The 24,370-nt window shown below is 46.9% G+C and overlaps 3 protein-coding genes across 7 annotated transcripts in view; 1 reads left to right on the top strand and 2 right to left on the bottom strand.

The window, feature by feature from the left end:
* Positions 1–324, bottom strand: part of SH3GL1 (SH3 domain containing GRB2 like 1, endophilin A2) — a 34,016-nt gene extending 33,692 nt beyond the window's left edge. For both annotated transcript variants that reach the window (XM_068919976.1, XM_068919972.1), the window contains exon 1: positions 206–324. The gene's annotated coding sequence lies outside the window, so the exon portion shown is untranslated. The remainder of the gene's footprint in view (positions 1–205) is intronic.
* Positions 113–16,535, top strand: CHAF1A (chromatin assembly factor 1 subunit A). Of its 3 annotated transcripts, none has more exons than XM_068919963.1 (15): positions 113–410; positions 1,017–1,067; positions 1,305–2,125; positions 4,831–4,887; positions 7,064–7,305; positions 7,857–7,917; positions 8,514–8,582; positions 8,984–9,207; positions 9,750–9,918; positions 10,142–10,222; positions 10,445–10,534; positions 10,768–11,029; positions 11,614–12,101; positions 14,489–14,582; positions 16,037–16,535. In XM_068919963.1, exons 2-15 carry the CDS (start codon positions 1,019–1,021, stop codon positions 16,132–16,134), a joined length of 2,805 nt encoding a protein of 934 aa, XP_068776064.1. In that variant the 5' UTR covers positions 113–410; positions 1,017–1,018; the 3' UTR covers positions 16,135–16,535. The 3 variants fall into 3 exon arrangements, with proteins under 3 accessions (XP_068776064.1, XP_068776063.1, XP_068776065.1); XM_068919962.1 differs by lacking the exon at positions 113–410 and adding an exon at positions 504–669; XM_068919964.1 differs by lacking the exons at positions 113–410; positions 14,489–14,582 and adding an exon at positions 504–669.
* Positions 16,536–17,098: 563 nt separating this feature from the next.
* UBXN6 (UBX domain protein 6) lies at positions 17,099–23,200 on the bottom strand. Of its 2 annotated transcripts, none has more exons than XM_068919969.1 (11): positions 22,515–23,200; positions 21,627–21,781; positions 21,176–21,237; positions 20,896–21,027; positions 20,486–20,583; positions 19,955–20,030; positions 19,783–19,867; positions 19,325–19,544; positions 19,098–19,228; positions 18,283–18,428; positions 17,099–17,722 (listed from the first exon to the last, which is right to left on the bottom strand). In XM_068919969.1, the coding sequence occupies exons 1-11, from the start codon at positions 22,595–22,597 to the stop codon at positions 17,594–17,596; spliced, it is 1,317 nt and encodes a 438-aa protein (XP_068776070.1). In that variant the 5' UTR covers positions 22,598–23,200; the 3' UTR covers positions 17,099–17,593. The 2 variants fall into 2 exon arrangements, with proteins under 2 accessions (XP_068776070.1, XP_068776069.1); XM_068919968.1 differs by having other exon boundaries at positions 21,627–21,859; positions 22,515–22,717.
* Positions 23,201–24,370: the final 1,170 nt, after the last annotated feature.

The raw sequence follows: 24,370 nt of genomic DNA on the forward strand, positions 1-24,370 counted from the left end.
CGAACTACAACTCCCAGAGGCCCTTGCGGCAGCGTCTTCGCGCCCTCCTCCCACACCCCCGCGCGGAGGGGGCTCGCGCCGGGAAGGCGCTCGCTCATTGGCTGCCGCCGCCGCCATTTCGCGGTTTGGCTCGCGCCCCCTTGACGGCGCGGCGCGGCGGCCGGGTCTTTCCCGCTGCCCGGCGCTGCGGAATGGCCGCTCCGACCTCTCCGGAGCTTTCCCCCGGGACCGCATCGCCGCTGTCTCGGCTCCCGCTCGCTGAGCAACGAGGCCTCGAGGCCAGGCGTGAAGAGCCAGCTGGAGCCTCCCTCAGCCAGCCAATCAGCTCTGCGTAGCGGGCCAGACTGACAGCAGCCTGCGCCAATCAGCTGCGGCTATCCCGCTGGCCAATCGGAAGGCAGCGAAGGCGGGCAAGCGCCGGGCCTCCCTCCGCCGGGCGAGGCGGCGTTCTCGCGAGACTTGGGCGGCGGGCGCGGGGGCGGAGCGGGCGGAAGGGCGCGTCACGTGGGGCGCGCTCCGCCTATCGGCGCGGTGAGGCGCGGGGTCGCCCCGGCTCCCGCCAAATACGAGCGGGTCCCGCTCGGGCGGGGCGAGAGGGGACCGGGCCGGGCTGTTGCCGCTGCCGCCGGCGGAGGGAGCGGCGGGCGCCGCCGCCCCCGCCCATGGCAGGTAGGGGGGGCTGCGGGGCCCCCGGGCGGCGCCCTCGGCTCCGCCGGCCCGCTGCGGTTCCCGGCGGGTGCGCTGAGGCCTCCTGCGGTAACAAAGGGAGGCGCCGGGCCTGGTCCCGCCGCCGCTGCGGCCCGGTGGCCGCTGTCCCCCGCTCGCTGCCGCCGCTGCTACTCGGGGGGTGGCCAGGCCCTCTCAGGGCGCCGGGTCGCGGCTGGGCTTTGTGTGGCCGAGAGGTCCCGACTGCCCTGCGTGTTGGGGAGGGGCGTCGGGGCCGCTGTGGCCCGGCTGCCCCTGGGGAGCAGGTGACTAAGCAGAAACCTGTCACTGGTGTTTTTTTTTCCTTGCAGCCATGGAGTGTCGAGGCAAAGCGGTTGTTCCCCCACGGAAGCTTGTGCAAGGTAAGGCTCTGGAGCAGGTGTCTAGCACCCAGTGCGGTCTTAGTGCTTTAAAACGTGTCAGGCCTGAACTTGTACAATAGATTGTGTTTGCGATAATAAACTCTTCCCTTCTAGCTCATCAGTTTCTCTTCTTGTGTTTAAGAACTAGGTGAATATTGCAGTGTTTGTGTCCCTTCCCCCCCCTCCCCCCATGGGTTTATATGATGTGACTAAAATAGCGAAATGTTATTGTTTCAGCCCGGCTGCCTTTCAAGCGCTTGAATCCTGTACCAAAGGAAAAATATGATGCGGATTCAGAAGTCAAAAAAGTAAAGAGCTCACAAAGCAGTTTTGGACAAAACAAGGATTCCTCTCTCGATACGTCATGTGCGTCCCTGGACAATGTGGAGAATGACTGCCAGTTGGATGCAGATGTGAATTTTACTCCAAAACTTGTTAACGGAAAGGGTCCGTTAGATCACTTTATACAGAAAAACACAAAACATAACACAAATGACACTGTAATCATTATTGACCTGACAAAGGACTCTAGCCATAGACTGAGTGATGATGTGGACCATGCTAATTTAGATTCAGAAGCATCTTCATCTGTAGGTATAACTAATGGCATGCTAGAAAAAGATATAAACCAGTCGAGTTGCATGAATTCTAGTCAGAATAGCCCAATGGATGATTCAATGGAGACTGCACCGTGTGAAGCTGCGGCAAATAAAGATGAAGTTTTGGTAGGTGGAAGCCAGTCTTGTTCTGGGTTACCAGAGTGTAACAACTTGGAGAAAACAAAGATAAATCAGAGTGAACTGAAGGATGTCATATTTGAGGGGAAGATGCCTGTAGTGCTCCTGGAGGATATTATGACTGCCAAGTCTCCTCAAGTTGCTTCTCTGGATGGAAGCATCACATCAGAAAATGAGACTCTGGAATCATCCCGCGAAGGAGACTCTCTACTTACTAATTCCTCCTTAAGTTCTCACTCTGTGAGCTCACCTGAGGCACAGCCTGCTGCAGAAACAAAGAGAAACTGTAGTCCTTTAGCTGTCTCCACGCCTATTAGGAAGGTTGGTCTCTCTTCTTGGGTTGTTTTCTAAATATTATTTCATTAGAGTAGGGAGTATAGTAGGTAATAAGGCTTTCTGAGCTCACAGTGGAAAGGATGACTAGGATATTCACAAAGCTCATGGGAAGAGTCTGGAGAGCGTTGCCAACTTATTCATATAGTAACTGAACTATTACCCTTTTGAATCCTTTAAACTGTTTACCTAAAATATTTAAATCTTGCTCTTTTGAGCTGCTGGTAAGTTCGCGTAGTGTCAATGTAACTTTAAGTTCTATTATAGATTCATGCTTATAAATTGATGATGAAGTGCATGCCTCGTGACTTATCATTTTGGTAGTTAGCGCGTGGACAGTGTTCAAAAGCAGTTTTGTCTGTAAGTGATGTTTTACAACCTCCATTCTGTACTTCACGAGGCCGTTCCAGTTACTATGACAGAACGCTAATTGGAAGCGTAGCCTAGTCACTTCTAGCACAAGTCGGTGCGGATACTTCTCAAGTTCCGTGTTTCTGAAACCGGGGGGTAGAAAACAATGCTTTAAGCGAAGCTGCAGTGCCTTGAGGACCTGTAAGTTGGCAGTTGAGGACAGAGGACAAGTCAAATGAGTCTTTATCTGCTTCTCAGAATTAAGGGTACAAAACTTGTGCTGTCAGCCATCTTGATAGGTGTGCACCATTTGACATGGGCAGTTGCTTTAGGGGAAAAGTCAGGGTGTGTTCAGCGCTCCTGGGGTCATGTGATGCTTTTGGCCAGCGAAGGTTGGAGCACAAGGATGAACACCTCTAAAGCCATAGCTCTGCATGAGCTGGTGGTTTGGAATCTGAATTAGTTTCAATTTAGTGTCTCGGCTCTATGGAGAAAGTGATGAAAGCGTTGTGACTTTTGGCCCTGTACTGCAAGGGGAACTCTTAAATTAAAGAGGGCATTATCTGCGCAGATGGCTGAAAGGATCACATGACTTGAACGGTTGAGAAGTGAATAGGCTTTTCCAGAATATATCCGTTGAGATGTAAAGTGGGAGTTTCTCTTGCAGCAGGCACAATAACCTCATCCTTAAAGGCGTGGGGTAGAGCAGTCCTGGTGAATGGGCTTGGACACTCTAGGCAAGCCTGGCCTAGACTTAGTCCGGACTATTTGGCCTGTGTATTTGTTTTGCCCTAACTACATTATTAGAGGGGAAAATCAGGAAAGTGGATATTGCCCTGTGAGAGTCTGAAAACGACATATGTGGCTTGAGTAAATGAGGGTGAAGAGATGGAGCAAATTAGTAGAATAGGAAAGTATACGTGCTGAGCAGGGGTGGAACTGCTCCTGGGTTTGCGCTCGCCAGTTATGTCTTCTGGCGAGAATTGCTTTCTGCTGTTTTGAGCCTTTTGAGAAAGCTTTTCATCAGCTATCCCACTGGGATGTAATGAGAGGCTGTACCGCTTGTGAGGGAAAAATCTCATTGGCCTGAAGGAGATAGCAATAAGCTAGCTGGGGCTTGGATTTCATGATGTGACAGGTCCTCCGCTTCTTTTGCTGTGTGAATTGTCTCAAATCAACCAGTTTTAGACTGTTAAAACTTGCAGTCTTCCTCCTCTAAAATACATACTTAAACTCAAGTAGGCATGAACTATACCCAGTGTAGCAGAGCAACAAGTGCTGGACTCCTGGCATAGTGTGATAATGCAAACCAGTTACTGGCTTTGCACGGCTTGAAGTAAGGTAGAGTACCTCATGTTGTATTTGCCAAAGTGAGAAATTTACACTGTACAATTATTTGTCCTTGTAAGTGTGTTTTCCTAGGTGGAAACAGTTTTGATAACAAGCTCCTTATTGAAATAACTCAATTTTGCATTAGAAAACGTAGAATCTATTGATACAGCTTTACACTGTACAAAGTACAAGTCCGGGTATAAAAAAAACAAAGCATTTCATGTGTTTTAGTTTTTTTAATCTCGAGGATAAACATGCTACCTTATACTGAGAATGGCAGGAGAGAGGGACGCAAGAAGGCTAACTTAGTGTGCTTAAAGAAAAATATTGACAAATTAAATATTTGGTCAGGTGAACGGAGGGTTTTTTGGGCTGTGTAAACATAAATACTTCCCCCTCCCCCCCGCCCAGGTAAATGTCAGCTTTAAGAGAAATGAAAGTATGACTTATTGGGTTGATGTGATTATACTAGTGGAAGAGCAAGAAGGTTATGATTATGAGAAGAAGCTGTGTGAAAATATGGATAATATTCCTTGTATTTGGGAAATGAGATCTAAAAATTGTAGCAAAATAAGTACTGAGATGCAAAAAAGCTTAACTCAAAGGAAATGACTTTGCTATAATTAAATGTCCTCTGTTATGCTCAAGTGATTTGTTAGTGGCTCTAGCTTCTGTTTGTTTTTATGCACACAATATTACATTGCAAATGATGCTTTAGAATTGAGTAGACAGGGGGATTTGTTTATGCAAAATTTAGTAATACAAGGTCTTAATGTAAATTGAAACATCTAGATGTATTCAGGCTTAAATGTAAATCAGTGAGATTAGATACGCTTGAGCTGTATACTTGTATCCTATACTGTAGGAATACTTATGTTACCGAATATATTAATCGGAAAGAATAATGTTAATATAATTCAGACAAAGCTTGCTGCTCTTTTACTGAAAGTCCTAGTACCCTATGGAAAGGGAATGATGCGGATCAATAAAACTGCATTTTCTAATTTCAGGTATCACAGAAATGCCACAAAAGTTCTGCAGAGAAGGAGAAGCTGAGATTGCAAAGAGTAAGGCACTTTCACTGACATAGAAAGTTAACCTGCTGTGCTTTTGCATTGAATAGTAAGCAAAGCCCTTTGCGTTTCCTTTTAGTCCACTGCTAACATCTTTTCCTGGTTTTCCTCTCTGATGAATATGGACAAACCTCAGTGCATGCAGTTGAAGTACTCTGTTTGTTCTAAAGCTTTTTAATACATGCGTAACACAGTGTGGGTGGCCTGCACTGCATTTCTGTACACTTTGGCACGATATTAAGGAACTGTAAATGTTGCTGACTGTTCCTTAAAATGCTTTTGAGGATTTCTTTTTTTTTCCCCCCTTCCTCCAAACCCTTCCTGAAAGAGTAGGTACAGCCTGCCAAACAGACAGGTATAAGTGGAATCCTCAAGACCCTTCCATTTAGGGTTGGTTCCTGCTTCAGCTTTCTCTTTGCTTTGAGCCACGAAGCATAGTAATAAGTTGGGCAAGTATGCCACTGTTGGTATGGCTTGCTGAAGGAACTGTTGGATGTTGCTGCTGAAAATGTTTTAAGCTACAGTTGATGTTTACCTGAATGCTCCTGGTTGGTTCCATAACAAAATGGTGCTGTAATAATTTTGCTGTGCACGCTGTGTTCAGTGCTGAAATGCTAAATGCAAAGGAGGTTGATGGATCATAGGGGGTTTTTGAACAGTCCGTGCTATATGAGTGGGCTCTATGTGCTGAGAAACTGAGTGGTGTTTTAACTATAGTTAGGAAGGCCTGTGCAATGAATTCTTACTATATTTCTTAGTAACTAGTTTATAAAGTTGGTAGGGGACTGATGCATTTCTGTATAAGCTCTATGTGGTTGAGTGTACTCTAGAGATGCTCACTTTTATACATCACCCTACATGGAATTCCAATCTGTTGTGGTCTTCTATTCTATAAGCATGTTAGAGATAGCAGTAATGTGAGAGCGAGATGAGAGTGCAAGCCTTATTCCATTAAAAATGAAATAGGCCCATTGACCCTGCTGTTAACTTCACACCGTTTTCCAAACCAGCCAGTAGATTTTCCTTGATGACCGTGACCGTTCTCTAACGATACTGGGTTTTGCCTTTGGCACAATTTCAAATGCTTATTGTCTTCTGCAGTTGTTGGTATACTGTGACACCATTCAGCAAGTCTTTATGTTGCCAAGAAGACTAAGATGTGAATAAATGATAAGAAACTGGAAATACACAGTGAGGATATTTGTATGTCTGAGCACAGATGTATCCTAGTTTCCTGGGGAAGTTACCAAAGCCTACAATGTAGGAGAGCTATCTTTCTTGGATTTGTCACTTTTTATGCGTTTTCATTGTATGTGTCAGTAGACCTGTAACTGAGATAATAACTTCAATTGCCTTGGGATGAAATGCTATGAACAGCAACACTTTCAACATAATCTTTTTCCCCTTGCTGTACCCATGGTACACCTTAAGTAAGCTTAGAGCTTCTTGCATTGTCTCAGTTATCTGAAAGGAACTATCACAGTGACAATTTTCTGCTAGCTTCAAGTCTTAAACAGCTGCATAGTCCAAAGGTTAGAGACTCTCATTACTGCCTGAGAGCATGAAAAACAGTCAGAAAATCCTTGTGGGACATCAGTGTGAACTCAGATAAAATTTGTATTTCAAATTTATGTAGTGGTAACCCTACATTGAAAAAGAGGTATGAAGGCTCAGGTCAGGAGGTAGGTGTTTCCAAAGAAAATGTTTTGGAAGTGATGTGAAATCATCTAAAAACAATTTCACAGAATAGCTGAGGTTGGAGTCCAACCTCTCTGCTCAAATACAGTAACTTCTTCCTTAGTTTTCTACAACGTTACATCAGCAGTGGAGAGGTATAATGAGAAGATCAACTATAAAGCAAGTAGAATACGAAGCTTTTCTTGATGCCTAGAAGGCACAAGTGTCTTGATTTGTTAGGAGAAAAAGTTAATGCCTTCAGAGGGAGCAGATCCCCAAAAGGTCAGTATGGAAAGCTAGACTAGCTGAGGCGAGAGATAGATGCTGTTAATCACCTAATAGCTAGAAACAGCACTGCAGGCTAAGCACTGGGTACAAGAATCTACTCTAGTATCTCAGCTGAAGAAATTGTATCCTGATTTTGTTTAGCTTGTATGCCAGCAGCTTTTATTGTACTCAGAGACTCTCGCTTAATGGCTTGTTTCTTAACTAGGACCAGGAGCGTGCAGATAAACTGCAGAAGTTACAAGCAGAAAGGGAAGAAAAGGGAAGGCTGAAAGAAGAGGCAAAAGCCGCGAAAGAGCGAGCCAAGGAAGAGGCAAAGAAGAAGAAAGAAGAGGAGAAAGAACTGAAAGAGAAAGAAAGGAGAGAAAAGAAGGAAAAAGAAGAAAAGGAAAAAGCTGAGAAGTTAAGAGTGAAGGAAGAGAAACGCAAGGAGAGGCAGGAAGCTTTAGAGTAAGTGTTTTGGCTTCTGCAGGTCATGGGGAATGCTGTGAACTGATGTGTGCCCCTTTTCCTACCCCCTTTAGCTGTCCATTCTAGAGGTTATACTGATGAACTGGCATGTGCCTCTCTGAGTCGCTGGATATATTTCAAATGTATCGGAGATCAAGGAGACCAGAACTCAGCAGTACTTCTTGCTTGCAGACTGAGCTGAGCTTCTGACTTGAAATGGCAGAGAAGAGTTGCGTGCTTCACTGAGTCTTCCCTTCACGGCCAGTCTTGCTTTTATGTCTGCAATTTGCTGGCACTGGTGCCCTGTCTGTTAAGGAAATGGCTTGTAATTTGATAACACCATAAATACCTCTTATTTATATTGAGGAAAGCTCAAAGCAGCCTAGCTACTATGTGGCTAAAACAGATCAATATTTGCTCTAGAAGGAGTGATGAGGGAGTCTTCTGTTCTGAGCACTTAATCAAATATAGTTCTGGGATTCTTCAACACTACCTCAGTACAAATAAATACTTGATTATATGTGACAATTAAAATGAACTTTATATTAAAGGGCAAAACTTGAGGAGAAAAGAAAGAAAGAAGAGGAGAAACGGTTAAAAGAGGAGGAAAAGGTAAATGCTCTCTCCCTTTTCTCTAAGCTCTTCCACTGTGGTGAAATGATGCTCTTGGGCTCCCTGGCACTCTGCCAACTGCTCAGTCATCCACAATGGCGCTCCCACAGCTATTGATTTAGCTTTCAGAAGTTCTCCTGAGAAGCGCACCCTGCCTCAGTGCATCTCATGTGCTCGTGCTGTTTGGAAATGAGCATCTCTGTTTGGGATGCGGCCTATCCAATCTAATCTTGTGCTGCTCCACCAATACTATAATGCAGGTTTCTTGTGTTTATCTTTTGTAAATGCTGGTGTCTTCGTTTAAGTTACCTTTTTATTTTATTTGAATTCCGATCTCTTAAATTCTAGCTGCGTTTGACTTTTCAATGCCAGTGGAACACCTCTGTTCTTTTTTTGTCTTTGTGGTGACACTAGAGTCCATGTAGGTGGTCTTTTTTTTTTTTTTTTTTGTTGCTGAGCTACAGGAGCTGGTAAATATCTGAACTTTTTTCCATACCTCATTAGATTTGAAGTTGGGTCATGCATGAGCTTGCCTTAAATGTTAAGGCCTTGTCCTGCCTCAGTGTGTATAACTTGCATTTTCGTTCTGATTCCAGCGTATTAATGCGCAGAAAGCAGAGATTACCAGGTTCTTCCAGAAACCAAAGACTCCACAAGCCCCGAAGGTGAGATATTGCTGTTCCTGTGTTTTGTTGCTCTTTCATGAGTTATCTTCTGACAAATATGCTGATTTCATTCTGACCTGTTGCTTTAAGCTTCCTAGGTGGACAAAGCATTAGTACTACTTAAAGCTTTTTTACCTTTTTGAAATTAAAGCATGTTGCTGTAGCAGAGACTACAAAGAACTTTGCAACTGCTTTAATAAAAATCTTAGTTTTGTCTTGCGTGGCATTGGCTGTAAAGACCTAAATTCCCCCAAGAAGATTTGCTGGAGTTTCACATAGGAAACCTAAATCCGTGTTCAAATAACAGCACTTGATATTTAGGCTTGTTGTATATCTCAAATGGGTTGGTACTGCAGTTTGTCGGGTGTTCAGACCCTAACGATCCTCACTTAACGTTTCAGATTCTTGCTGGCTCTTGTGGGAAGTTTGCTCCTTTTGAAATTAAGGAGAACATGGTCTTAGCTCCCCTCTGTCGCATTGCCCTTGATCCAGACTTCTTAGAACAGCTGGATCAGCTCCTGCATGCACAGAATAGTGAAGCCTCTTTTTTGAGGGATCTGAAGTGTCGTAAACCACGTAAAACTGGACCTACTTTTGTCAATAACAGCGCCGACATAGTTAACAGGTTAGTCTGCTGCATCTTGGGTTTTCTTTGCTCTTTTGTAAGGAACTTTTATAATGAACTGCTAGGTGGTTTGAAGGTAGTTTTAGACTGATATTGGGGACTATGGAAAGATGCAGCTTTCCTTTGAATAGTCACTTTGTGTGAGATTTGTCTCCGTGGGAAGCAGCATATTATGATGCAGATTTTCTTCATTCCATGCACCGCTTCTCAAATCCTTCTCTGCAGGGAATCTTGCACTGCTGGCGGCTGCCTTTCAGCTTGGATGCTGCTGGCCTTAGTGGTGTTTTGTCTTAGTATAGTTACTTTTTTAAACTGTCAGATTGCTGAAGTAGAGCTGCTGTTGGACATATGATTGTCTTTAAGGAGGGAGGTGGCTTGTCTGAACTCATGTACTTGCAAGCAGATTGGGAGCACCTGTCCTAATGAGCTCAAGCTCTGGATTGGGGTCATGTGGCTGAATTGAAGGAGAATATCAAGAAGATATTTTTCTGAGCAGCAGGGAAGAGTGCTGTAACTACTGAAGATGATCTCTGTTTTAACAGTGACGTAGTAGTGGTGGATAACTGCAAAACAGATGCTGTTCCTGAAAGGAGAAAATTTGGTAGAATGAAACTTCTGCAGTTTTGTGAGAATCACCGACCTGCGTACTGGGGCACGTGGAACAAGAAAACTACTGTGATCCGTCCCAGGAATCCTTGGTTGAAGGACAGTGTAAGCATCTTACAGGCAGTGTAGTTGGATTTCCCCTCTTCCCCCTCTCCCCCTTAATACTCTCAAAGTGAATATGTGATTGTCCAAGTTCACGTGTCGTTTGGGATTTCTGACTGCTTGCTTATTTCTTCTTGCTACTGGTAGTTTTGACAGACTGAGTGGGCTCTAGCATCATGCTCTGAAATTTTTGACAGAAATCACGTTTTGGCATTCCTTACTCTAGAATCTACTGGATTATGAAGTAGATAGTGATGAAGAATGGGAAGAGGAAGAACCTGGAGAGAGTCTCTCCCATAGTGAAGGGGTAAGGATTTCATATGCTAAAAAACAGTCTTTTCAACCAACTTTCCTACAACATGAAATACGGCAGCCTTAGGGGGAGCAGGTTTGTCCATCTGTATAGCCTTAGGCTAGGCAGATGATAATCCTTCTGAGTTAAAGAAGCAGCAAAAGTTCACCAAACGTAACCATTTGATAGTAGATACTATCCACTACCTAATTTCTAATAAGCAGAGTTTATTTTTAGGATGATGAAGAAGAAGGAGAAGATGAAGATGAAGACGATGGGTTTTTTGTACCCCATGGGTACCTATCTGAAGATGAAGGAGTGACAGAAGTAAGTGAACTGGGTGTTAGTGGATTTTGCTCTCAGCTGCTGTCGTGTAATAAATGTCAGCATAGGCAGAAAGCATGGGATGTTGGCAGTGAAGTACCTGGTGTCAGGTCTATTCCAGAACCGACCATGCAGACTTCTGTAGCTCAGAGAACATAATAAGAAGCTGGGTTTAAAAAGTTTTTTGTTTTTCTGGAATGACGTATCGGGTTTTCTCTTTTCCTTTATGGCTTTAGGAGTGCGATCCAGAGAACCAGAAGGTTCGTCAGAAGCTGAAAGCAAAGGAGTGGGATGAACTGATGGCCAAGGGGAAGAGGTTCCATATTCTACAGCCTGTGAAAATTGGCTGCATCTGGGAAGGTGCAGAAAGCAACAGCAGCACGAACGCAGACATAAAGGTGCTCCAGCAGTTCACAGCATGTATCCTGGATTCACCTCTTGCGGAGGAAGAACAGCAGATACAGAAATGTAGCAAAAAAAGAGCAAAAGATCAGCAAAGTAAGGCACGAAGGGCTAAATAGTTGTATTTCTGCAGCACTGTCATACTCTGCTTTTGCAATGATTTTTGTATTAAGTAAGCAATTCGGAATGAACTGTTTGTGACTAGTCTGACATCCAAGTCCTTCTATGAGAATTTTTTGGGAGCGAGTTTTACTTCGTTGTATAGTCTTAGTGACTCTCTCCAAAAACTCTTGCTTAGATAATCTAGGAAACAAAGTCAACCAAACGTCAATATTCTCGGATTTAGGACTGCTTACTGGAAGCTCCTGAGCTGACTTACCCACGTATTGTTTAGGGAGGGAGATTTTAGTTTGTGCCGTGGCTTTCAGTGCTGAGTAGGTGCTGTGTGGTTAACACAAAGATGTGAATAATACACCAAAAGGCTATGATAGGGCCATTCTGATTGGGGGGATTTGTCTGTATCAAACTTGGTTCCTGTTATAATCCTATATGTAAAATTATTTTAGCTCATTTGTCGTCTTTACGGGAGCACGTGTACCGATAGGTTATATCAGCCTGGCTTTCCTTGACCTTCAAACAGTTCTCCCCCACAACCACTGTGCAATCTTTCTTCTCTGCAGTCCTTGGCCAGCTGCTGCCACTGCTCCATGGAAACGTGAACGGGAGTAAAGTGATCATCCAGGAGTTCCAGGAGTGCTGCCGGCAAGGACTGTTCAGTGATGTGACTGCAGCTGCCGACGGTAGCGATACAGGCCCCGTGAGTCCCCACACCTCCCGGCCACAAACACCTGTGGGTGAGGACAGTGGTATCCCTTCCAAAGCCAGGCTAAAGCGAATCATTTCTGAGAACTCTGTGTATGAGAAAAGACCTGAATATAGGATGTGCTGGTACGTCCACTCGGAGGTGCTGAAGAGTTTTGATCAAGAGCACCTCCCTGTCCCTTGTCAATGGAACTACGTCACACAAGTCCCTTCTTCGGGAAAGGAGGATGGTGGCAGTGTGCCAGGCGCAGCGGTTGTGCAGACCACCCCTGTGTCAGTAAAGAGGAAGTCCACTGGAAGTATGTCTATCACTAAATTCATGAAAAGGCCTCGGGATGCTGAGCAGGTGAGTTCCTTTTGCTGTGCTCTTCCCTAATAAAGAACTGCAGGAATATAGGATGCTTGTCTACTGAACGTGCATAGCTGGCATGCCTCCTAGGAAGATGTGGCTGTGTCACAAACAAAGCCAAACTATTAAGATGCAGGCACTGTTCTTCATACAAAAAGACCCTTTTTTGTGGGGAAGGAGTAAAATTATGTGAATCTAAAGAGAGAGGTTTCTTTTGTGTGTCTCTAGCTTGGACTGTCTGTCCTATTTGAAATGTTGCAGAAAACGGAAGAACAGCAGGAGAGCTATTTGGCAGTGATTGCATCCAAGCCCCAAATAGTTCCTGAGTGTCTGCTTGGCCTTGGTTTTAGAGCTGTATATAATTTGTAGGCAGGTTCTTATGTTTCTGTATGGCTGCCAGATGTATAGCTGGGGCTGGTGACTTACAACAGTTGCATGTGTACTGATTAAATGTGGTTCATAAGTGCTGGATTCAACCCATAACAATCTGTAAAGTCTCATGCTTACACTGTCAGACACAAAGTTGAGTATCAAGAGCTGATTTAAAAAAAAAAACCAAAACATAGGAATAAAATGAGGTGCATTTGGAGTACTTGCCACTCCAGCTCTGAGCTTCATTGTGGTCTTCCTATTGTTCTCTCTGTTTTTCAGGGTAATCAGAAGTAGCATTAAGGATTTTAATCTTCCATCGATGCTGTTTCAGATATCTGCTTCTTTTTAGCTGAGCTAAAAAGTGTGTGTGTGTGCGTGCGTGCGTGCAGGTGTGTGTCTGAAAAGGATGTGGCCAATGCTTTAACTGTATGCTACAGTGTTGCTTTTGAAAGTGAAGCTTTAGGGCTCAAAGCTTGTTGTTACCAGTTGGTTGCCTCCTAACCTACAGGTAGGACAGGGATTGCGTTGTACACTGGATTCATTCCCCTATGGACAAGGGGGAGGAAAAAAACTTCAGATGAGGCTTTTCAAGCTTTTTCTTCCCATTTTGTTCTTAGCGTCTTCGGCTCTTCTTCCCTTACTCAAGAAGCTCTGAATTCCTGTATGGGTAGGGCTTAGACTTGTGAGAAGCTGTTCAGCCCCCAGACTCCATCTGTTGGGAATTTTTTTTCCCTGCCTTCTCTTCTATATGCTAAACAAAGGCAGAGACAAAATCTCTAGCAGTTGCTGGAGGTTCTGCTTATAACCAGCTACTTGAGCGGCAATAGTGAAACAAGGGCTTTTAGTAAAAATTACATCACCAGCCTGAATTCTTCAGAGCTCCTGAAAGCATCTTAAAGTACAGCTGCCCTTGTGAGATGTGGTACAGTGCAGCTCAGAACAAGGTGTTGGAAGACTCCAGAAAACCTTTCATGTCAGATGTCTCAATTGGCACGGTACTGGTATCGGGATCCCAGCCTTCCCCTTGAGCAAGGCTGGAGCTTGTGAAGAAACTAGGAATGGTTGGTAGGTCAAGGCTGCCAGGTTTTCTATGTCTGATATGTAATGCTCTGTCATGAAGTTGATGTCAGAGGTCTTAAGTAAGTGAAGGTGCTCTTGCATAAGTGCATAAGCTGCAGAGAAAGAACAGCTCAGCATTGAAGTGGGCGATATGTACACGTATGCAGGAGGGGAATACTTGAGAATTGAGACCTTATTGAAAGATGTGAATTTAAAATTTCTTGTCTTGAAACAGCTGGTAGGGGACTGGGACCTAGTTCTAGGATCTGAGACTTCTCATTCCACAATTCCAGTAATGCTCACAGCTGTTCACTGCTGGGCAGCTTCAGTTCTTTGTGTCAGTCTCTCATTTCTTAATTCAAAAAGAGTAGCTAGGACCGCTCCCACGGCAAAAATGGGGTCAGCAAGGGAAGAGCTGTAGGCCCGCTCTGAATAAAAGTTAATCTGACAAAGCTGAAGAGATGTGGGGAGGAGAACAGGCTTCATGCTTGACAAAAGTAATTTTCCAGAAGCAACGAAACATCCAAAGTAATCAGGAGGAGGAGAAATTTTCCCTTTTAGAGGAGAGGGGGGAAAAAAAAGTCAGATTTCAATTAAGGTTTGAACTCACTTTGTTAGACGTGTAGGCTGTTCATTGCATTGTGTAATAGTGAAGTATCTTGGAGCAAAAGCTTGGCTTGCTTCCTGCTGTATGCGCCATTGCAGACTAGGCCTTTTGTCAAAAGTCAGTGTCTGAAGCCAGAATTGTGGGGTTTTTTGCTTTTTGTTTCCCCTTCCCTACAGCTATTCATACCTGACTGTTCAAACTGTGCTGTGAGCAGTAATTGGGAGGAGTGTCCATTGTAGTCCTTCACAGCGCTGTTTGCTGCTGCAGTGAAATGCTTGGGTCTTGCATGTTAGCCATGCAAGCCTAATGTTACACGTCTGAAACTCTTTCCCCCTCCCTCACTAAGGCTGAAGCTGTGGAGATGGATGGATTTCAGGCAGACACTGAGGAAGACGAGGAAGATGATGACTGCATGATTGTGGATGTGCAGCCAGGCAAAGGTGGGAGAATAAACTGACCACAATCTCTTGGCAGGCACTCGCTCCCAGAAGAGCGAGTACAACAGAACAGGAACTGTGCGTGTTGGTGAACCTGTTCTGGTTTCTTTGCCACTGTTCCCCCAAGCCTTGTGCTCTTCTGCTAGTGATGTTTTATTTCCAGATCCTTTTCTACTTTTATGGCCTTCTCTAGTCTGCCCTTGCCCTTTCTTCCCCCCTCCCCCCAAGAGGGCAAAGTGCTTATGAATAGCTTTTGGCTGCCAATATTACCACTTAATTGTTTCTGACAGAAAAATGAATGGTGGGGACAGTACAAGCAGATCCCGATATCGTTGGTAAATGCTGCTGAGAAGGGCTGGTCTCTGGGGCTTGCATACTTCTGTTCAGACCCCTTCCAGAACTGATGAGGTCGAGAGTGGAACCTCCCCTTTGCTACCTTCCTGCAGTCTTATGTGCATATTGGAGCTCACTCTCTGAAGGAAGTAACATGAGATAAATAAGTGAGCTCTCTGATATCTGACAGATGAAGGCTTTGATCAGCGCTGTGCAGTTCAGCTCTAGAATCTAAGCTGTTGTTTGTGTGTCCCAGTTAACTCTTAGCGGTTAGGCTTTCAAAGACCCTTTGCTGGAACATATACTTCAGGCTACAGATTCACAAACAGTGGGATGAGGGTGTGGAGAGGCTCCTCATCTCTGTGAGGTTTTAACTATACATACTCAACCATACAGACCAATGATTTAATGCAAACCATATGAGGTGCATTCAGCTCCTTTGACCTGCTTTCCAAACCTCCAGGCCCCATCTTACAACTCTCACAACTGAGCTCTTTCAGGCTGTGCCAGTAGCATTGTCAATTAAGGAAAGTGGGCTTTTTTGTGTTGAGCAACTTCTCTTATTTGATAGGTGAGGGCTTGGGGAATATGCACAAGCCCTGGAATTCTAGAGTGTGTGACCCATTCTGGATATATCTTGGTTCTCCCTTCTTTCTCAGCTGGTGTTAATTTTCCTCCTCTTGCCTTCCATACTAGACAATGTGGCTGTTTGATGAGAAGCTTTACACTTAAGCTTAAGCTTCTTTTGGCTATTTACAACGCAAAAGACTGCGGTAACATGAAAGCCTTACTTCAGGTTTGTGACCTTTTGCTCTGGAAATGGGGTCACTGTTCAGCAGCCTGCTTTTCTCAGCCTTGCTTGACACACATGCAGCTGTATCTCTTTAAGTGTAGAGCACTGTAAAGATTGCAAAGATTCTCTTTTAGGCTTGATGTAACTAACTTTATTCTGGGCTAGCGTAACCCAATGTTAAAACCAGCTTCTAAATGGTGTTGAAAAGAGGCTTGCAACAAATTAGGGCAAGCCATGTATGCCGGCAAGCTAAGACAAAGCATATATTGCAGCAGTCAAATGCTACTGGGTAAATAGGTTTGAAAAAACTGCAGCGTCTTCTGTTTTGCAGATTCTACGTTGGCAGCTACTGAAACAGCTTCAGAATTGAATGGCGCAATTGCTCCTCACCAGGACACCGGCATAGTCAGCCCATCTAATACAGTTTGAGACTTAAATGCCTACTAACTTCCCTGTATGTATGTAGAATTACTTAGAAAATTTTAAAACTTGTGTATCTTTGAGCAAGATACTTGAAAGTATTCCATGTTTCTTGTAAAGAGAAGACAGCACTTTGTTCTGCTTCAGACCAGATGGAAGCTTAAATTTTTAGGTCTAGTTTTTAGCAAAAAAATATTGCATATTAATCTGTCCTTAATAAAGCATTATTGAAATTTTGATACTTCTTTGTAATGGAAAGTATCTAAGTTATCTCTAATCTAGTGGAGGGATTTTTGAAATATAAGCTTATTGTGATGCCACTGGGGAATTATTCTGTTCATAATTTTGTATAGCACGGCCTTGGGTATAAATGATGTACAATTATATTTGAATTTATGCTATCTATATTATCCTGTTTGTGGTCTGTCTTGCTATAGAGAAGAGCAGCAAGGATTTACCTTTAGGAAAGAGGAAAAACATCTTTCAGAGTTTCTCCTACTTTGGGATAGACTGGTGTTAATTACAGATCAGGCTAGTGCTCGATTATCAGTCTCCTGTACGCACCACGGCGATACAAGTTGGACATATAAAAGCTAGCCTCTACGTCAGTCTTAAGCTGTTCTGTGTAGTATAAAGGACTGAACTAGTCTTTAGGATTTGCACTGATATGTAACAAAATTGCAAGGGCTTCTAATTTAATTTTTTTGTGAGTTGACTGAATTGGCTCCCTAAAACACTGGCTGTAGTTTGAGGTTTAATCCCCCATCAGTGGGACAATGCAGCATAACTTGCTGTTGCCTGTTGTCAGTCTCCTAGTCTGCCCCTTGTTCTGTCTGCAAGTGCCATGGAGTGAAAAGGTAGGTAATACCCCAGCTGCACCAATAACAGCAGTGCCAGCCCCAGCAGTGACTGCACCTCCTTTCATTTCCCAGTCTAGAACATCTGTATAATTCAAATAACTTTGAATAGAACAGAATCTTTAAATATTCCATTTAATCAGACTCAACATAACCTTATCTAAATATATTCTCTCCAATAGGAGTTAACAGTGCACACAGAAGCAAAAGGAAAAGCTGAGTTCTAAGCCCAGCCCAGTATCCAGGCTCAATCATTTGGTAATCCAGCCTTGTACTAGAGCCTAATCCCTCCTCCAAGGGAGGAGAGGAGTAAGAGGAGTACTTCGTCATGATCCAGGAAATACCTCAAGCAGTAACTGCTAGAACATGGTTTTAAAAGCCATTAAAGGCAGCCACGTAAGCGTCTTAGTGGGCAAGACTACCTTAGTGTATGGCTGCTGGAGCGATGGAGATGACAGCAAGGGTTGGTGTGGTATGGCAGAATCTAGACTTCTGCTGCATTGAGCTAAAACAAAGTCATTTCCAAGGTCACATAGCTGGAAGCTCCAACTGTCCGTGTAGGGAAATGAGGGAACAGTCTAAAGCCAGCCCTCAATCCACTCCCCTTTATTTCATGACAGTGTCTGGACCCTGGAGAGGAGTTCTGCTTTCAGGGGGCTTGCTGGCTGCTCCCCTCCTGCAGCCTGAATGTCTGTCATGACCGATGCATCCCAGGCAAGGGTCAGGAGGGCTGAGGGCACCTGGAACAGGAAAAGCGGGGTTAGTAAGCCACAACTGTGCTTTATCAAGTGTCGTACGTGTTCACAGACCTGAAAACCTCTAACAAGACGACTTCAAATGAAAAGGAAGAGTGTGGATTTCCCCAAGAAGCTTCTTAAGGAATGCTGCTCTGGGCTTTCTGTTGAAAGGCTTATGCTGCAGACCTGAGCTTGGCTCAGAGCTGCTGCCTTGCATCTCCCTCAAGCCCTGTGATATAACTGCTGATAACTACTGCAGCCTGCACTTGCTGCCACAGGTAGACCCTTACAGTTCTTCCCTGATCAGACCTCCTAGCCTTGAGCCAGAAGCTTTCATGCGGCTATTTGTTCGAGCTTAAAGACCTGTAAAGGTCAGAGTGCAACTTACTGCATTGAAAGCAGGAGAGACAAACTTCTCTAAGTTATCAACAGCAGATGACCCTGGCCACTATGGTTCTGTGGGGTTCTGAAGACCCAGCTCCTCTTTTGCAATGTGTCAGCCAGCTTTTTGTTTTTTTTGTTGGTGGTGGGTTTTTTGTGTGTGTTTTTTTTTTTTAACTCACCAGCCCACATTCATTGAAGGCCAAGTTCTCATCTGTCAGTTTGAGACCTCCAGGACCCAGCAGCTCAAAGGGCAGCCAGTCATCTTTGAGTGCTTCTCTCACAAAATTGTAGAGCGTAGATACTGGTTCTCGTGCATAAAATGTCCCTGCCATGAGGAAAAGAAGGTGATGTACTGAAAGAAGCTTTGGCATCGACCAAAGTCAGCCTTGTTTGTATTCAGTATCTGTCCTTTGTGGCAGATAGCATCAGTACTCAAGCCCTACACTAAGTTTATAAACTACTTAAGTGACACAGAAACACAGCCTGATTCAATGGAGAAATAGAAAAGCAGAATTGCTAAAGAAAAATGTCACTTCAATTGTGACAAGTCCCTGCCGGCCTGTAACAAAGAGCTGGGAAAGCCTGAAATTATTTCCAGAGCTCAACTGCAAAATTTGAACAGAACTCATTCTGTTGTGTAGCCTGACACCACACAGGCAACCTCATGCTGGCTACTGTAACAAACTGACCTAATGAGTTCAGCTTGCTAGCAGCAGCCTGGGAAGAGCACGCTTCAATTAACAATGCCTTGAGACTGTTCTCTCTACTACATTCAACCCTAGGTTACAGTCCCAAGCCTACACAGGTAAGGGAGATGGAGGGCTCAGAGATGGTAAGAGTTCTTACAGAAATGTTACCCCATTCTGATTGTTACTGTACTCTGCCAGCTGTGTTCTGCATATCTCTTAACCCTGCTTATTATTCAAGCTCTTGTGCTACAAGTATTTTCAGAAGCTTTTGGGGGCATACAAAGGAAGGGTGAGTAGTCCTTTACCTTGGAGAATGTATCCATCAGGAAACCGGACTCGTACCAAGGTGTAGTTGTACTTCCGCATTTCCCTTTGTTCATCTTTCTCCCGCATGGCTCTTGTCCTCAGCATTGAGGCCTTCTCCACTGCTTCTGTCCTTTAGACAGAAAGGACTTTTAGCATGACTGAGAGAAGAGGTATGAATTGTTAACTGGGGCACTGCATGTCCTCCAGGCAGTGAGGGCCTACTCACCGGAGCCTTTGCTCTCGTTTGATCTCTTCTGCAGTGAGGTTGTAGAAGTCATTTGGCAGCTCAAACCGAGCAGCTTCAGGTGATGGTTTGAATACACAGAGCTGGCGATCCAGCTGGGCTCTGACTGGCTCGGAGCTTAAAAGCTGCTCTTTGTAGTCCTTTAGGTCTTCCAACCTGGTCAGCATTTCCTCCTTCAGTACATAGTACTCCTCTGTGGTCTCTACAACCAAAGCACAGGACTTGAGTCTCTTGCTCTTGTAGTTCATATATTTCTCATGCAAAGAACAAGGATCTCCCTGATGCCTTGGCTAACAAGGAAGCTGCAGGGTGAGCGGCTGCTTCTGTTACAGCCTTAGAGGATAAAGCTCTGAGAGCAACCAAAGGTGCCTCACTAGCCTCCCCTGGGTTGTCCCACCACCAAACAGTTGGCTGCAGTTTAATACACTTAGATTTCTTGCCTTGTCCTGGAACAGGTAGTGTTTTTGTCTCAAACCCAATAGCCTGGAAAAACTTGTGTATCCCTTCCAGGCAGCTTATCCTTTCCTAGAAGAAAAGGAAAAAATTCAATGTAGTCTGCTCCAGGAAAGGAGTTCCCTAAGCAGAGAGCACCTGCAGGAGTCTTGCTCTCACCTGAAACACTTTGTTCTGCAGTTTGATTTTCTGGTACTTCTCCTCCTCTGGATGAAGATAAATGTTATCCAGGTATCTACAGGAAGAGGAATACACTTGATGGATTAAAACAGGCAATTAAAGCAGGCACTTTAGGATATGTGGCTCCAAAGGCATAAGAAGCACGTGGTCTGTGAGATACTCCATTAGTTCTTACAGATAGCGGAAGCTTAAAGGCTGAGGCAGCTGAGGGAAGTAAAATACATTGCTAGGATCAGGCCAGTCAGTGCTTGTGCACAAGCCTGTGTCAATGTGGGGACTCCTGATATCAGTCAGCTGTTCCCAAACCTCTTAAGACAAATGGACTAACTCTTAAACATCTCTCAGATGGTTGACCCCCCCCCCCTTTTTTTTTTTAAACTGAGCACTGTCTAGCCAACACAGTTCACGTGTTCAGCTTTGGTTTTCTTCAGATTTTGCCTGAAGCACAGCCTGTTAAAAGGCCAGAGAAGGGACAAGCTATGCTCAGTCCTACTAAAGCAGCCCACTTACTTAGCCATGGTCTCCACACCCACTCGCACTTTCTCTCGGTCCTTATTGAAGGTGTGAATCTCCATGATTGAGGCAGCCACTGGGTCCACAGAGAAATACTGAGGGAGAAGGACAAGAGTCAGGCATGGAGAAGCAAACTGGCACCACTCTGTACAGCCAGAGGGACGTGCAGGCCAGAGTTCCCAGTCTCGGCCTTTCTAACAGCCAAAGGCAGTGTGCTTGGGCAGGCCTTTGTGAAGTCTGTGTCTGAACTGTGCTGCCCTTCTGGGAAACAGTGGAAGACTGGGATTTTACAGGGAGATGGCAGAGAATGAGAGAGGTCGCTACTGCGTTGCTTGAGGGGACCCACGCCCCAGAATGAGGAAAAACAGAAAAAGGAAGGTTGTAAGGCCAGCAGAGGTGGTGCTTACTGACAGGATGGCTTCTCTGATGTGCTTTTCCTTGATGTCTTTCCTTACAACCGCACCAGTCAATGGGCAAATGAAATAGACCCCTGACACAGACAGTCCAGCTGCGTCTTCCTTGTCTGGAGATACCAGGTCCTAGAAGAGACAATATCAGACACTGAACCGAATGGAGAAAACTTTCTGCACCTTAGCACATCTCCGTGGGACAGTGACAACAGCACAGGACCGCTCCCAAAGCAAGTATTTTTTAAACAGGTGCAGGGAAGAGCAGCATGCCTCATACCTTTTCCTCTGCAGAGACCCCTTTCTCACTTGCAGCTGCCTCGGCCATCAGCTCCTTTCTCACTAAGAGAGACAAATCCAGGTTACAGCGGCAGGAGCAAACACGCCGAGCAGTTCAGGAGAAGGACAGCATTTCAGAGGGATTTGGCCTGTGCAGTTCTGCGCTGGGGAAGCGAACGCCTCTCTGGATACTCTGCTCCTGGTCTCAGAATCTGTGGGTGATCGTGACCCCCGTTTCCAGCAGATTCCTGAGCCGCCACAGAAGCCAACTGCATCCCAGCCGCCTCCCCAACAGCGTCACCCACACGATCGCCTGCCTGGCACCTCCCTCTCTGTATTCGGACCTAGAACAGTTGGGCTGTGATTTGCAAAGCCCCTCAGCCCCACGCGCAGTCCAGCCATCCTGGCCCTACCCCAGGGCAGCAGCGTGATGTGTGCCAGCAAGTTCGTACCCTGATTCTTGATGGCCTCCTGGGACGAGGGCAGCCTGGCCTTGGGCTTCAGCTCCATGCGGGCCAGCGCCGCAGCAGCGGCCATCTGGGCCTCATCGGTAGGTCCCTGCCGGGGCTTCGGCGCCGCCTCGCTTTTTGGCTTCTCCTTGGGGACCCTGGTGCGCAACGGAACAGCACAATTCAACGGGCAGCCCCCAAGGTCTTCCTTTGCCTGCGCGTGGAGTTTTCTGCTTCTGTTTAACACCCGAAACACCCCTTTGAGAGACGTTCCACTTGCGTTTCTTAACCTTGCTGCCTTTGGATGACGCCGGTATGACCGAAATCAGGAGTTGACAGGGCAGGAAAAGCACAGGAAAAGCCCTCCTTGCCCCACCAGCGTGATCCTCCGCAGCGCTGAGGCAGCTCTGACCTGGACTCGGCCACGGACACCCAGGTATAATTATTATTACGTTACGTTGCCTATGTTAATACACACAATACCTTCAGGGGGCTCAGGAAGGAACCAGCCGACCCTGCTGGGTAGCGTTGCTGCCCGCTTAGCGCAAGGCAACAACCGGAAAGGCAGCCAGGCCCGTTCCCGCCCCGGGCCAGGGCTGCTCCCTTCTCGGCGGTTTTTAGGAGGGAGTTTCACGCGGGGCCGTTCCCACGGGAATTTAGTCGTTTCCCCCCCCCGTAACCTGCGTGTTGCCGGCCGGGACCGGAGCGAACGCGGTCCCCAAGGACGAGGCAACGGGGGGGGGGGGGAAAGGGGAGTCCCGGTGCCACCGGGCCCGGGCTCCCCTCGCCACGGGCCGAGGGCCGCCAGGGCCGGTGGGAGCGGAGCAGCGCGCCCGGCCCCGTCGGTACCGGAGACGCGCCGGTACCGCCCCCGCCCTCCCACCTCCGTACCGCGGCGGCTCCGAGAGCTTCTGGCCGGGCCCCGCGGTCTTGAACTTCAGGTCGGCCTTGATGTCCTGGAAGAACTTCCGCATGGCGGCGGCACCGGCACCGGCGGCGGCGCCTCCCGCCCCGCCCACGTGACACCGGCAGGAAGGGGCGGGGCCGTCACACTGGCCCCCGGCGCCGCTCTAGGCTGGCGCCGCTCTATGACGCGCGGGGTCCTCCAGGCCTGGGGAAGGCGGCGGCGGCGGGGGGAGGGGGGGGGGAGGGAGTTGCCAACACGTAAACATAACGCGATAACAAGATTTTCGGTTATCGCTGCCTCCTCCTCTGTTCTGTCCCTGCCTGCAGGGTGCTTTGGGGCTCACAGCCCGACTGCCACGACCCGCCAAAGAGGCGGCGGAAGGGCCCAAACGCTGGTTAGCGTTAGAGCTTTAACGCGGCGTCTGGTAACGGCGCTTTGGGCCAGCGACCCAAACCGGGGCCTTTGAGAGCCCCCAAAAACAAAACAAAGCGAGAGCTACCGCAGCCAGGACGGGCGCGTTGCGGGGCCTCGGGCACGAAGGGGCCGAGCCGCGGCCCCCCCCCCGGGGACGTCCGCCGCCCCGGCGCGAACGCTCGGTCGTCGGGGAACACCCGGACACGTGCGTTCACCGCTTGTTCTCCGACGGGCCTCACTGTGCAAACTCCCTTCCGTAAAGCCCAGCGTCATTTCGCCCCGTCACCCAAGCGGCCGCGGACGTCCCGCTCGTGCGGCAGGCGACGCGGCGAAGGCCCCCAGCCCGCGGTTTGTTCTCGCTCGCCTCTGCCCCGAGGCACAATCGCTACGTAAATAATTCCTGCTACGAGCGTGGTTTTCGTTTTGTAGAAAAAAAACGTTCTCGGAAGGCGCTGGCGGCCAGCTGGGACAGGCCGCCCCTGAATCACAGCTCGCCGCTCAGATGCATTCAGTGCAAGTTGGCAGGTTTGGAGCTGGCAGTGAATTGCTTGCTTTTCGGTGACTTCACAGAAAAATCAGATTGGTTTAAAATCAGTTTTAAAATTGAGCTAAACCAGCGCAAACTTCTAGGCAGACGCTTCACACGGTCTCGCTCTGGGTCGGCTGGATTTAGTTTAGGATTCTTTTAAATAAATTTAAAAAAGAAAAGAAGGATGTAAAACAGGTAAAAAATTCCTTTCGGAGGCTTCTTGCTCCTTTCCTCTCTAACCTCCCCAAAGGCTGCTGCGATGGTTTCTGTCGTACTCTGTTGTTTAGGGGACTCTTCCGACTACCCCCAACCTGCTTTGGTTACATCAGGACAACTCCGTTGCCCTCTGGGCAGTTACTCTTGATTTAATCTGACTCACTGCGAGCACAGTCTGCCTCATTGCACCATCAATCCCAACCTGTGTCGCTGCCAGAGCATTAACGCTTTTAAAGCTGTACCCTTGCCACCAGCGAGATAGCTGGCTTCCTCTTAACAGCAGCTGGACGTCAGGTACCAAAACACCAGCTTTCACCTTCTTCCCCCCGAAACAGCGTCCGTTTGACCTGGCTCCGTGCCCTCGCCAGGCGCTGCTGCCCCGTAGAGCGAGCCCGAAGGTGGTTTTCATTTACATTCCTTTAAGCCGTTATTTCTCTCCAGGCGCGCGGCGGGCGCAGGGCTTTCGCCGTCGCTCCAGCGGCGCCCCCGGAGCAGGGCAGGGCAGGCGACGTGCTCGGGTTCGCGCTCTGCCTCTCGGGCAGGGAGGGTCGGTCCGGTCCTCCCAGCCCAGCCTGGATTAAAACCTGTGTCAGGCGCAGGATAAAACCACAAGGCCCACGTTTAATTCCTGTCCCTAATCGGTGCCTCTGGGTTACTCTTTCCCAGGCGGGTGGCGAACCC

The sequence above is a fragment of the Struthio camelus genome, chromosome 26 (genome assembly GCF_040807025.1).
Source record: "Struthio camelus isolate bStrCam1 chromosome 26, bStrCam1.hap1, whole genome shotgun sequence".
Lineage (NCBI taxonomy): Eukaryota > Metazoa > Chordata > Aves > Struthioniformes > Struthionidae > Struthio > Struthio camelus.

Bases quoted from the DNA above. Each gene is read 5' to 3' on its own strand.
- CHAF1A (XM_068919962.1), top strand. The intron at 7,918-8,513 runs GTAAATGCTCTC...TTCTGATTCCAG, and splicing joins GGTTAAAAGAGGAGGAAAAG to CGTATTAATGCGCAGAAAGC. The intron at 12,102-14,488 runs GTGAGTTCCTTT...TCCCTCACTAAG, and splicing joins GGCCTCGGGATGCTGAGCAG to GCTGAAGCTGTGGAGATGGA.
- UBXN6 (XM_068919968.1), bottom strand. From the start codon at position 22,597: ATGCGGAAGTTCTTCCAGGACATCAAGGCCGACCTGAAGTTCAAGACC. The intron at 19,868-19,954 runs GTGAGAGCAAGA...CTTTTCTTCTAG, and splicing joins TGCAGAACAAAGTGTTTCAG to GAAAGGATAAGCTGCCTGGA. The intron at 17,723-18,282 runs GTGAGTTAAAAA...TTCCTGTTCCAG, and splicing joins CCTTCAATGAATGTGGGCTG to GTGCCCTCAGCCCTCCTGAC.